This window comes from Drosophila novamexicana, unplaced genomic scaffold, assembly GCF_003285875.2.
Source record: "Drosophila novamexicana strain 15010-1031.04,08,12 unplaced genomic scaffold, DnovRS2.1 tig00000009-arrow-pilon, whole genome shotgun sequence".
In the NCBI taxonomy this organism is placed as follows: Eukaryota; Metazoa; Arthropoda; class Insecta; order Diptera; family Drosophilidae; genus Drosophila; species Drosophila novamexicana.
The window spans coordinates 1,210,829-1,224,442 of NW_020824766.1; the positions used below are offsets into that span (position 1 = coordinate 1,210,829).

The 13,614-nt window shown below is 40.8% G+C and overlaps 1 protein-coding gene across 1 annotated transcript; it reads left to right on the plus strand.

The window, feature by feature from the left end:
• Nucleotides 1-979: 979 nt before the first annotated feature.
• On the plus strand, nucleotides 980-3,200 carry LOC115768706 (larval serum protein 1 alpha chain). Its single transcript, XM_030713398.1, has 3 exons — nucleotides 980-1,061; nucleotides 1,121-1,248; nucleotides 1,314-3,200. Exons 1-3 carry the CDS (start codon nucleotides 980-982, stop codon nucleotides 3,129-3,131), a joined length of 2,028 nt encoding a protein of 675 aa, XP_030569258.1. The 3' UTR covers nucleotides 3,132-3,200.
• Nucleotides 3,201-13,614: the final 10,414 nt, after the last annotated feature.

A 13,614-nucleotide genomic window follows, 5' to 3' on the forward strand; every position in this document is an offset into this window, starting at 1 on the left:
AGCCAAGTCGAGCCGACTGCCAAGTGACTGTAATTAACATTTTTCGCATTATAATTTGCCCCTTTCTTCCGCTATCCACTGGAGTTCAGCCCAGCTGAGCTGGACTTTAATGTGCGCACATTTGTGAGGCAGCAACACGAGTGATCCGAGACAGCAGGAGGCGGTGGCAACGGATGTGGAGACAATCCGAGGTAGTTAACAGCAGCAACACAGTAAAAAAAATAAAATAAAAATCATAACAAAAATGTTTTCACATTTCATTTCCACTCTTGATGACTAATAAACAAATGGCAATGTCTGTTGCAGAAATTCGCGATGTTGTCAGTACAGTGGCTGCTAACGTATGCTTACAGATGAGCGTAAAGCGTGGGAACTGTACGATTATTAAGATTATCAAACCACACAAAATAGATTAACTATTATAAGGTAAACAACTATTTAATAAGATTTCACACTAACACTTCTAATTCCTTGGAAAATATAATATTTTGCAATATAAGAATTTACTGTTCGACCGGTCGTTCTGATGGCAGTCATACGATATAGTGATCCGATTTCGCATATATACGGGTAGGTAAACTAATAAATGTCGAGTTTGATCAAGATAAGTTAATAAACAAAAATGCGAAATAGTACTCCGATGTTAAGTAGATTTCGTATATATAATATAACATAGTGAAACTAAAAAATGCAAGAACCTCCTGTTCGACCGATCGTTTCTATGGAAGCTAAATGATACTAATATATATAATACCTTGAATCAACTAATTAAGATTTTTATTCAAAATAAGGCCCAAATTATCGCCTGAAATGGACCTGGATTCACGTGACGACTCTCGGATGCCCCCTCAAGAAATTCTGATGCCGCGAAAAGTCAATAGTTCATTGCGATTAGTCCACTGCAGTCTGACTTGCCAGTTGTTTGTCAACAAATTCCAAGCTCAGTATATTTTGGGGCTGTCAAACGCAAGCAAGTGCCATGAGATTTGCCTTTGTGTTATCACTTATCAATATTTTGCACCAGCTGAGCCACAATGAGGCGATTTTTCCGGGCAACATAGGTGGGTAGCTAACGGCGTGGCTGCGTGTAAAATATGATTACAATTTTTATCATCGACAGCCAACCAATATTATCTGAACAAGCAGCGTTTCATGCTGGAGATTCTGCATCATGTGCAAGAGCCTCTGCTACACGAGCAGTGGATAGCATTGGGTCAGCAAATTGTCAGCGATAAAAGTCAATATGTGGTAAGTGATAAGCTAATAATAAAATAAGAAACTAGATCAGATGTATAACTTGCTTTGCTTGACAGCACTACAACGATCATATGCGGCAGTTCTATCAGTACCTAAGCACGGGACGTCTATTGCCCAGGGACGTATACTATAATCCACAGCAGCCGGAGCATTATCGGGAAACCTTGGGTCTCTTTCACTTCTTCTACAACACGCGCGAATGGAGCACTCTCATGCAGAACATATGCTGGGCTAGGCTGCATGTGAATCCGGCTCTCTTTCTGCACGCTCTGATGCAAACCATGCTCAAGCGAGAGGATTACCAACCTCTGATTATGCCCAAGATCTATGAGCTGCTGCCGGCGCCCTATCATAGTGAGCGGGTAGTGCGGGAAGCGAGCAAGTTTAACTATATCAATTGGATCAGGCAACATCTGATGGGCAGTGGGAACGAGAGTCACGTACAACTGGTGCTGCCCAAGAGGCTGCTGCCCACAAACATGACAGGAGACCTGCGCGGTAGTACGAGCAAGTGGTCCGAAGCAATGTCTGAAGTGCAGGTTTTAAGCTTGACGGCAACAAACTTAGCTGAACAAAAACTTGGCCACCTAATCGAAGACCACGGCTGGTTGGCATATTGGTACTACATCAACATGGGCGTGACTCTACAGCAGCAACAGCCGGAAACTGCGCGAATTCGGGATTGGTGGTACTGGCGTTTGGGTCAGATACTGGCTCGCTACAAGCTGGAACGCTACGGACAGCGAATGGAATACAAACGCTTGTCCATGCAGGAGCAAGGGAAATATCACTGGCTGACTTGGCAGAGTCAACGCTATCAGCCAGAGAGTGAGGCCACGCGGCAGCATCTTACAGATTTGCTGCACCAACTGCAGCTGGACGTGGAGCAATCGATTGCCACACAAAGTTATCGTCTATCCAACGGCACAGTGCTCGATCTGCGCAAGGATCAGAACTGGCTTTTGGGTCTAGATGAGCTCTTTCCATACGATTTGAGTCAACTGCAGCTGCCATTCGCTGGACAGTCGCAGCAGCTATTGGAGCTGCACACAATGCTACGGGAGCCCAACTTTTACTCATATGCCGATCGATTAATCCGTGCCTATCGATCCTATCGCACTGAGTTTCAACCGAGCTACCATCAGTCCGTGAGACCTATCGGTATGAGCATTCAGGAGGTTTTAGTTGATCCGCTGATCACATTTGACGAGCCCGTTGATGTGGATCTCAGCAACGTACTGCATGCAAGAAACTTTTTCTATGAGAAGCATTTTATGTGGCCACACAGTCTGCAAGCTCGAAGACATCGATTGCAGCAGCAACCTTTTGCGATCACTTTCCACTTGGAAAGCAATAGGACGCAGTCAGTTATTCTGCGAACGTATCTCACCACATCCGGGGGCGCCATCAATGAGGAGCCCTTTTACCAGTTGGATTCTTTTCTAACTATACTTTATAAGGGCAATAATACAATACGGCGAGCGTCTAGAGACTTTCTAGGCAACATCGGCGATCACATTAGCTTTACAGAGCTCTATCATTACCTGAGCTTGGCGGAACAGGAACAATATGACTTTCCTCTGAACATAACCACACCAAGTTGCGGCTTTCCCAGACGTCTGATCTTGCCCCGAGGCGGCACGGCAAAACCGCTCTCCATGCGACTCCTGATACTGGCCACGCCCTATACCTATAAGGCGAGGCAGGGCCAAGAGATGTACTGTGACTTTGGTGACGGCATCAGCAGCTGGGATGAGTTGCCCCACGGTTATCCCTTCGAAAGGTTTGTCGAGCCACTGGAGCTCCTCGGATCGCACACCTTTTGGCAAGCAGTCGAGTTGCAACACAAGGGTTACAACGAAGTTGAGAACTGATCGTTTGGCTCATATTAGGCCCAGTCGATTAGAAAACTCGCTGCGAGGTTCCACCCCTTCTTAGAAGCCAATAGCTAATGCCTTTTTTGTAACGTAACGCAAGTCCATAAATAAAATTTAAGTCCAGTATACCGTTGTCTATTTCTCCAAGCCCAAAAACCTTTAACGGCAAGTGACGCCAAATTTGGGTAATTACATGGGACAGACGAGGAGTCGGACGGACGGCCAACCGCACCACACTCCGGCTACGGCCACGGCCGCGACCGCGTCACCGCATGGGACCATAACCCAGCCACATGTATAAAATATTAATCAAAATCACAAAAGAACAAGCACAAAAACGAAGAATCAAAACAAAAATTAAAAATCCAAGAGCAGCAACAACAATAATAACAACAAGAAAGCGCAGTGGAGAAAAAGCATTAGGAAGGTGTGGCGGGCGGGTGGAAGGGGGCGACAGATAGACAGACAGACATACACACAGCAAACGTTGCATGGATGCAAAGCACTTTATAAAGTTAAAGAACGGATCGTGGAGGGTTCGGTAAAGGGAGAGGGGGCGCGGGCGCAGTCGCGGGAACGAGAACCGAACAGCTAAACTTGTTATACGCAATCGAATCGAAAATATGGGCGAAATAAAGCGACGCTCAGAGACGTTGGCTTTGGGGTTAGGAGGAGGAAAAGGGGGCAACCGCGACGGCGACGTCGACGTCAACGACGAAAGCCGAAGTAGTCGACGGGTTGCGGCTGTAAATCTAGAACTAGTTTTGCTTTTTATGCCCTTGTAGAGGGTATTATAATTTTTTCATCAATTATGTAACGCCCAGAAAGTATATATACATATATACTCTTGATTATCAACAGCCCAGTCAACATGATCACGCCATGCATATGTATGTTGACTGTAGTTAAAGATGATCACTATATAGTAACTTTCATTAGTCCAAAACTTAGTTCTTGTGTTAAAACCCTGTTTGTCTTTCAAGATATCTTGTCTAAGCTTGACATTAATAAGGTTGAAGATTAGAATTAGATACATGCAAAACCTTATCAACATCAGGCCACTATATAAAGCCGCCATAGGAACGATCAGTCGATAACTATGTTAATGTATTAACAACTTTTTTGCTTATTAGGATATCTAGTTATAATGGGGAAACTCAATGAACATAACTATATAATTTAGTTGCCATAGGAACGATCGTTCGAAATGAGAGTATGTACTTGTATAAATAACTTTTTGTTTATCAAGAAAACTAGAGCATTTACGTATGAGCCAATTCTTATCAGGATCGTACCAAAATAACATATAGCTCTATGCTAAAAAACCTATACCAAATGTGACTGAAAAGATACAAGATACTCACGAGCTATACTTTTCTTTTTTGAAAAGCCAAATACTTGCAAGGGTATCTAACATTCGGCGAGCCGGTGACAGCCGTTCTTTCTTGTTTTTTCTTACACATATATAGTATGGATGTGTATACATATGTACATATATATGTATGCATGTACGTATTTCTCTTCAACCCAATGACGCGTTATAAAAGAAAATATTGGACACCTGCACGGTTTCGTATCACAGCAATAGCAACAAATACAACAACAACAACAACGTGGCGTATGAGGGACAAGTGAAGCCCAAAAACCCGACAGTTGGACGGCGGGACGGATGCGAACGGCTCAACGACGGTTACGTGGGGATAAGCGCGAGAGCGATAACTGGAGAGGAGAACAGAACGCTCAAGTCGAAGCGTAAATACGCTCAATGAAGAAAAATCACAAAATATATATAGATAAATAGTCCACCAATAGATCATACAGATAGACATTATGCTCCCACCACTGAGAGGGTGTCCTGCTCTAAGCGAACAAGTATCGTTTCATTATCAGGCTCAAGAGATCCATTGCCATCAACTGCAAAGTGCATAGACAATTCAGAATGCCCTACGTCACAATGAGAGTACATCGGGAGAAAAAAAAACGATGCAGGCGTGACGCGTCTTAGATTTTTCGTCTAGGTACTCCATATGTAGCTGCAAAATTTTGCCTGTCCTGTATCGAAAGAATAAAAAGGCAGCCGAGCGTATACGATGGAAAAGAAGAAGGACGAAAACTAATGGCCAGGCTTTTATTTCCAAGAAATTTAAAACTTTACGAAAACCAAAGAAAAAAAATGGTGTTAGGGTGTAGACGACGAGCCGGAGCCACTTAAGAACACATGGTACACTGCTGCTTGAGGATCGCTGGGCAGTTTAGATAAATGTAGACAGCTAGCAGGTAGCTGGTAAATGTTAAATGGTAAATGGTAACTGGTACCGGGTAGCTCTGACCCTGTGTGTGTCTGTCGTCCACCAGCCCACGGAATGGGACTCGGCATTAGTTTAGGTTTATTGTTTGACTCAAAGGTTTTTTGAAATTCAATTTTTTTGGCAGCGGCTTTTGCAGACAGAGGATGCGGACTAGACATTTTCGTATAATTTATGGTGCAGCATCTATAAATCGAAAAAGAGAAACCTATTATATAGGTATCTGACGAGGCGTGCAATTTAAAAGCGGTCCAGCGAAATTGTTTCTGCAGAATATTCGCCAAGAAATCGCACATTAAAATCTCTGAAATGAAATGACAAAAGACTCGACTTCCATTTTAGGTAAATCAATTTAACGCGCTGTGTAGTCAAATTGTATTTGTCAGGCTTAACTGGCCAAAAGCGGCCAATATGAGGCCATAAGGCGCTCAACTCAGCGCCTCCTCGTTCAGATCTGTTTATGTGCATATATATATACACATATAACTGTACACTCGAACGAGAACTTCAGAGATACAGAGTACTGCGAAATGAGAACTGTTGGCTGTCGCCACTCGAGACGCTGCCGTTGATTGCTTTTTGAACTTTCCGACGTAAGAACCCCCCCCTTGCTACTGATGCCTCCCTCCGCCCTCTTTAGACCAGACCGAGTGTGGCATTTATGCATAATTAATAAATTGCCTCGCATGCAAACGAAGACGCGGCCCCAGATTGCAGCGATAAAAGTCGCTTGCAGCTTGTCTTATGACTAAAATAAAAATTATCCTTACACATTATTGACAGCCACCGCAAAAGCAGCAGCAAAAACAACAATCACAACAACAACAACAGTTGCGAATCGTAAAACAATCGAAACATCGCCCCGCTGCGTCCATCCCAGTTGAATGAGTCGGACTCTGGGAGTACTGCTGATAGACGTCCCCCGTCCATCCAGAGAGTCTGACAGGGGCAAGAGCCAATGCCAGCAAAGATCTTCAGAGGCGATAACGTATTGGTGCTTGAGGAAGTCAGTCAGAACTCCAGTGCGCCGATGAGTGGACTTAAAGACTAAGCAGATGAGTGGAGTGCGCTGACGCCTGGACAACTGAGAAGGCAGCGAGTGAGAAGGTTCAATAACTGAAAGCCAAATTGAATTGCGCCCAACAAAAAAATAAGAAAAAACTACGCTCTACATATAAATAATGAGTCTTACAGATATCTTCTAATGTAGTAGAACTTTAACTGGAATATGCAAAATATAAAAAGTTGTGATAGAAAAATGCTAAAAAAGGCAAAGCATGTTCCAATCTTAGTCGAGGGTAAGTTATAATAATACCAATAATGATACAAATATAAATAATAATAATAATGATAATGATAATAAAATAATATAAGAAATAGTAATAATACTAATAATAATTAATAATTGCAATAATAATAATGATAATGATAAAGATAATGATAAAAATGATGATGATGATGATGATGATGATGATGATGATAATAATAATAATAATAATAATAATAATAATAATAATAATAATAATAATAATAATAATAATAAATGCCATCACCGCCATCAGGCCAGCATCACTAAATAAGATTTTTATTTTGGAAACAAATAAAATTCATCATAACCATCTCCTAAAGATACAGTACGCCCTTGGTAAACACAGCCCCTTGATACACGCTACTTTTATTATGCAGATTATTGAATAAACAAATTTAATAAAACAAAATTATGATTCAAATATACAGTTTAAATTGATTTACTTTAATTTCAGTTCCAGCGAAAGGATTCTCTTTTAATTCTACTAGAAATATTTAACATTTTTTACAAAAACCCAATATTCATAATTTATCTGATTTTAATGGGTTGCATTGACCGAGGGCGTACTGTGAAAAACAGAATAGTGTTTTTATGGGCTCCTGAACAGCTGATGTTGCACAAACTCGTTGTGTAGTTACTTAAAAAGTAGCCTTCAAAAGCTCGTTAAAATGTGTTTAGTGATTTTCATGCGACCCAGAAACTTCTGGGGCCACCTACCCCAACAAGGCCATTAAAAGTGCCTAAGCTAAATGACCCACTTTCACTGCACACAAAGTGCGAGCAGCTGCCCAGGCGAGACAGCAACAAGCCTACTTTCGATGACACATTGTGAAATATTGAACAAAGTGGACAACCCTTGAGCGAGATATTGGGCCAGAGACAGAGGGCAGGCGGCCGAGCCGGGCGCGTCACAGATGTCACATACATCACTCATACGACGCATGGGACAGTGAAAACAAAAGGCGAAACGGGCAACGCTTCCGCTTGGAGACCTGGCAGACAGCATTCGAACGCCCACACACAAACACACACACACACAGACGTAAAAGCTGAGCAAAGAGCTTTGTTGCCAACAAACACAAACTTGGCAGCTGATTAACGAGACAAGGCCAACGCGACGCATTTGGAAACATGTTTCAAAATTCGAAGAACTCCAGAAGAGAGAGAGAGAACGGAGGCATTGCATATTTTGTAAGCGACCGCAGGAACTGATAAAATATTTTAATGTTTTGTAAGCGCAGCAGCAGCAGCAGCCTGGGAGCAAGTAATTAACAAAGTTCAGGCCCCACAAAAGAGTTTCTTATTCATAATGGTTTATTCTTTTATGTGGGCGGCGCAGCGCTCCTCAAAACTCAACCGAAAGTATGTCAAATTTTGTTTATCTCTCCGCAGCGATTTGTGTGTCACAAGTTATTTTGCGTAACGAGTGTGGCATATTAATTTTTCATTAGGTTTTAATTAAAATCATTTTGTTTTTCAGTACTTAGTCAACTGCTAAACTAATCAGGCAGTCGGCTAAATTGCCTGCAGCAACTATAAATACCCGTTTCATGAATTGGCGATTTGGCTGTATGCCCAATTTTAGTGTGTGGTGTCAACAAATTGCCCGAATGGATGGCATGAGAGGCGTCACATACACTTTTCTATACACAAATATATGTGCAAGTGTAAATATGTACTTACCCAGAAATTGACATGCAGACACTCATGGTTATTAAATTGCCATCTATTGGAAGAAAAATTACAGTGTTTTATGTTCCCAAATTACTGAAAGAAAAGAAAAGAGAAGAGAGTTAGTTAAGAGTAAAAGCAAAAGAAAGTGAAAAAAAAAATAGGGAAAGAAAGAGAGAGAGACGGAGAGAGAGAGAGAGAGCTTAAATTAAATATACACATGCACCAATAAACTTTAGCAAATCAGCAACACACATGTAACACTTCACTTACTATAAAAGCATGAAAACAAGAAAGACTGACTTGAGTTTACGAGAATCGCATAGAAGGGCAACATTAAAGAGAACGTTTATTTTAAATTTGCTGCGCATCAGAAAGTTAATAGGGTACATACATGCATACATCTTATACATCGGCATACACACCCCTACATACATATATGTATACACCCATACAGATATGCATACACGGTCGGTCTTGCACACATGCATATATACATTTCTACCTAATACAATTAACGCATATAATCAAAACATCATAATCCACTGGGCTTACTTGAATTCATGAGAATCACTTAGTAGGGCAATACTAAATTTGCAGCGAATTGCATTCAAGCGTCTGCTTATAAATAATCCCACATACATACATGCATAGATTCATATATGTGTTGCACACTACATACTTTTTTAAATACAATAATTAAGTTAGTTAAGACTGGCAACACATATAGATCATACACACCGCTTATAATCAAACCGTCATCTTCAACCGAAATTACTTGAACTGATGAAAATCGCATTATAAGGCAACATTAGGAAGTACGTTTTTTGGAAAGGTAATAAAGTACATAAGTCATATTATTCGCTGTGTATTCACAATGATATTTGTAATGAAATTGAAAGCATTTTGTTGGGGCATGACATCTTCCACTTTGGTTATTTATAGAATTTATTGCATAGCTGTTGATAGATTCATAGAGCAATTGCAATTTCTGCACTTTGCCGCCATCTGCCAAATTAAATTTTCAACATTAGATTTCCACGCGCCGCTTTTACTGTTTGCCGTTATTTTCAAACACACATCTATTTTTAAAGATTTTTCCAGTTCGTTTGTGTCGCTCACATGAATGGTTAGCTCCAGCTCCAGCTACAGCGCGCATTTTGTGCACACAACTCAAATATATTGCAATATATTTTTCAATGAATTTGAGGTGTGAAATGTTTGCACTGCAGCCCCAACATGCAACAGAGACATGCGAGCAGGAAAATAAAAAAAAGCGAGAATTCTCTCAGAGAGACTGAAAGTTTTCATTCAAATGCAACATACCCAGTAGATGATTGGGGAAAGAAATTTGAAATTAAGAAGTTAAACAGAACCAAAACTTCAATGGGAATTCAAAGAAAATCTTGCACAGACTTTTTAAACATATATTAAAATATATAACAAATGTCAAATGCGAGTTATACTTCTGCGATAACCATTATCCCCCTTTTAAGTTTTCCCGCAGGGTATTTCTAAATAAACAAAACAGCATTCAAAGCGAAAAATAGGCGGGGACAACGGGGCGGTTCTTTTGAAAAATATTGCCCAACACTTTGGATCATGGGCGTTATGCGGCGACTTGTCCACTGTGCCGTGTGTCTGCACATTTTGCTTTTGATTAAATTTTTAGCAACAGATTGTAAACACATCAGGTCAGGTGATACACTAGAATTTAAAATCTACAAACACAGAATAGTAAATTTAAATTAAATGCCAACTTAATCCGGAAGCGTGTTTTAGTGCGAATTATTGAAAGATATCGCTTATGAATGGAATAATACTTTATTATACCCTGTGCAAATTAATTATAGCAACTGCAAGTCTTGTAATTAGACATGTAACCTTCGATCATGTGATATCATACATAATTCAAAGCGATATCGCAGTAACTGGAGAACCCATTCCACAAAAATTGTACCACTTGATCGACAGCCCGTCGCGGCATATTTGTCAATACTTAATTTTCGACTGCTCCAAGCCCCGAACGCCGAGTGGGGGACCAGCTGAATCAGCTGAAAACGATACTCGTGCCAAGGATGTCAACTTCTTGGACAGCGGCACGGTCTCAGGCACAGCTCATAATCGATGTGGTGTGGAGGGAAACTGTATGTCAATTGCTTTGGTTATATATATATATTTTTTTTTGGCAAAGTGTAAACAAGTTGACCGATTGCCAGCCCCTCGGCGCGACTTGGCCAGGCCAATGTGCCAGCAGCGGCGTTTCAGCTTTTCAACAATTCTTTTAATTTTTGTGCAATTTTAAAGCACTTTGTGTGCTTTTTATTACAGCTACCATTAAATTGGGTAAAACTTTGAAGAATAATTTAAATTAATTACCCCCACATCACAATTGGGAAAGCCAAGGCAATTGCAGTAATCGTATCGTATTGAATTGTTTCAATGCTTTGAAAATATTCGCAATTAATGTCATATTTAATCAAAGATCACAGCCGATCTGTGGCTAAAGCTACTCTAGTATCAGCTTTTAGCGGTTTTTAATTAAGAAATTTAGATGCAAGATTCACGACATGCCATTAAAATGGATTATTATATTAAATTCTTAACCACAAAGCAATTGAGCTCATAATTTGTCGATTTCCGACTAAAGACGGCAAGCAAAATGCTGATCAGTGATCGGTTCCAGCCCGAACACACAAATAAAAGAATGCAACAGTAACACAAGTTTCGCATTAAAAAACAGCAGAAGAAGCCGCAAATGTTAAAAAATAAATACAAAATTGGGTTGCCCGCCGTCGCCGTCGTGTAACCCAATGCTGACAACAACGGCCAGAGCCAAGCGCCCTGCGCTGGATGAGTCATGACCGTGGCGTAGACCCCGGACCGTTGGACAGAGTCGCGCCTGGCGGATAGGCACGATCGTCGAGAGCTCAAATGTGTGAAGCTTGCAGGCCGAGACATTGGCAAAAAACAAAAAGCTAAAACAAAAAGGGCTCAGGGTCGAGTTTTGTTTTGACTGCAAACTACCTGAATGCGCGGACCAGGCTACGTTTTGGGTCGCCGACTGGGGCTTGGGGCTTGGAGCTTGGGGCTTGCAACAACTTGCTAATCATATCAAGCTTCAAATTGTTGATTATTTAACTGGCGAGCCAAGAGAAAGAAAGATCACAGCGCGATCTCTGCTGCTGTTGACTTTTTGTTTTCCTGAAGATGACTCACGGTCTGCAGGTATTGAGGAGGCAGGTCTAGACAGAGCGGACTGGAGCTGCTCTCGTCTGTCTGTCTCTTGGCAGATCTTTGTTTGGCTTCACTTTATTAGATGTTGTGGGACCAGGTAGATTTATTGTATAAACAGCAAATGGGCAAATAAGCTCGGGACAGGAAGGCAAACTCTAAGCCAGAACACGACAATAACAATAACAATAACAATAACAACAATATTTTTGCTTATTTATGGCTTTCAGTTTGGGTTTGGTTCGTTCTTGGCTTGACCACTTGCCGCCCAAAATCGCATGTGTGAGTCACTCGATTGGGTCGATCGCTAGCTCTGTGCGGAAACTGAACTCCTTTTCCAGCAGCACTTTATTATTATTATTTTTTAATTTATTTTTTTTTGTTGTTATTCAAAAGCGAAAAAGCAAAACACAAAAAAAAAATTGATTGATTTTATAGGCGCGATAAGTTTATTATAGTTGGGGCTTCGGGTCGGCCGATTGGTTGGGTCGAATGTCTGCTGGATGACTAATGTTTGCTCGTAATGAATTTGTGATCTCTTTGTTGCTGTTGTTGTTGTGTGTCTGTGTAAGGTGACGCGCTTAAAGGGCTAGTTATTAGCACTTATAATGTGAACTGGCGTGTGCTTAAGTTGAGTGTCATTGACACCTGAGCCCGCTGGGATTTGTTTATAATGTATACGTAGGTAGCTGAATAGCTTGAAGCGGCTAATTGGTATTTAAACAGGCCCAACTTACGCTCAATATGCATGGCAGAGCTAGTTTAAGCTGATAAATATTTGTCATTGGCTCTTGGAAGTCTTGAATGAAATCGAAACGATAAAACGTTTAAGTTGAAACATTGTCTATGCCAGCCTAATGGCCGCCTTTAACCAAAAATGAATTAATTAAACAAACAAATGGCAAATAGAAGCCATTAATAAAGACCATAACTAATTGCTGACACAGTTAGCCAGACAAAGACATTAAAAGCTGTTGGCGTGGGCGCCGGCGCACAGTCGACGGCTGTCAGCAAAAGTTCAGAGCGTGGCTCTGACATAAGACATAAGACTCATAAGACAACAAAAAATATATACAAATCCAATTGGAGAACAACACCTGCACTGAAAATGTGGAGCGCGTGCTCAGCCAAATGAGCTGACCAAGCAAACAAAAGCAAATCAAAATTTGTAAATTCATGGAAACAAAATTAACAAGAAAACATATTTGTTTACGGGCTGAACGTAGTCTTAATACCCTAGCTTAACAATTTTATGCTGCTCAAAGGTAGCCTGGGCTTATGTTTTATATCAATTGACCTATCGATTCCATGTGTTATATTATTTAAATAAATTGTCAGCTAAACGATTTTAATACTGAATAGAATAAAAATTGTGAATAGAGTTGATATAGAAAGAATCAGAATCAATACTGATCGTTGTCAAGCTCAATATATAGCCCCGAAAGACATAATAAATTATTCGATATTCTCGACAAGTTTGGAAAAGCTTAACAAGAAGGGTAAATCAAAGATTTAACGTGGGCGCCCGCGACTTGTTACGGAATTCAGAGTATGAAAATGGAAATGAAAATGGACAGCTGTTATTAGAGTTGGGGCCCCATAAAAATCAGTTGAAGTGCAAACAAACAAATTTCCAGTAGCACTTCTCAGAGATAATTTCATAAATTTTCCAAAATGACGCGACTTTATTTTACGGCCAAAGCGCAGGCGCAGGCGCAGGGCCTCAAGTCTAGACAGCCAGACTTGTAGTTGACTTGAGTTGAGTTGTTCGAGATGCTTTGATAAATTACAGACAGCTTTTTTTTTCATCTTCTGTTTTCTGTTTTTGTAAGAGCGATTTATGTGTGTGCAGGTAACAAGAGACGACAGTTGGCACGAGCCATAAATATCCATGCAGACGACGCCAAATCAGCTGCATCATCCACAACACCAACAACAGCAACAACAAGAACAACAACAA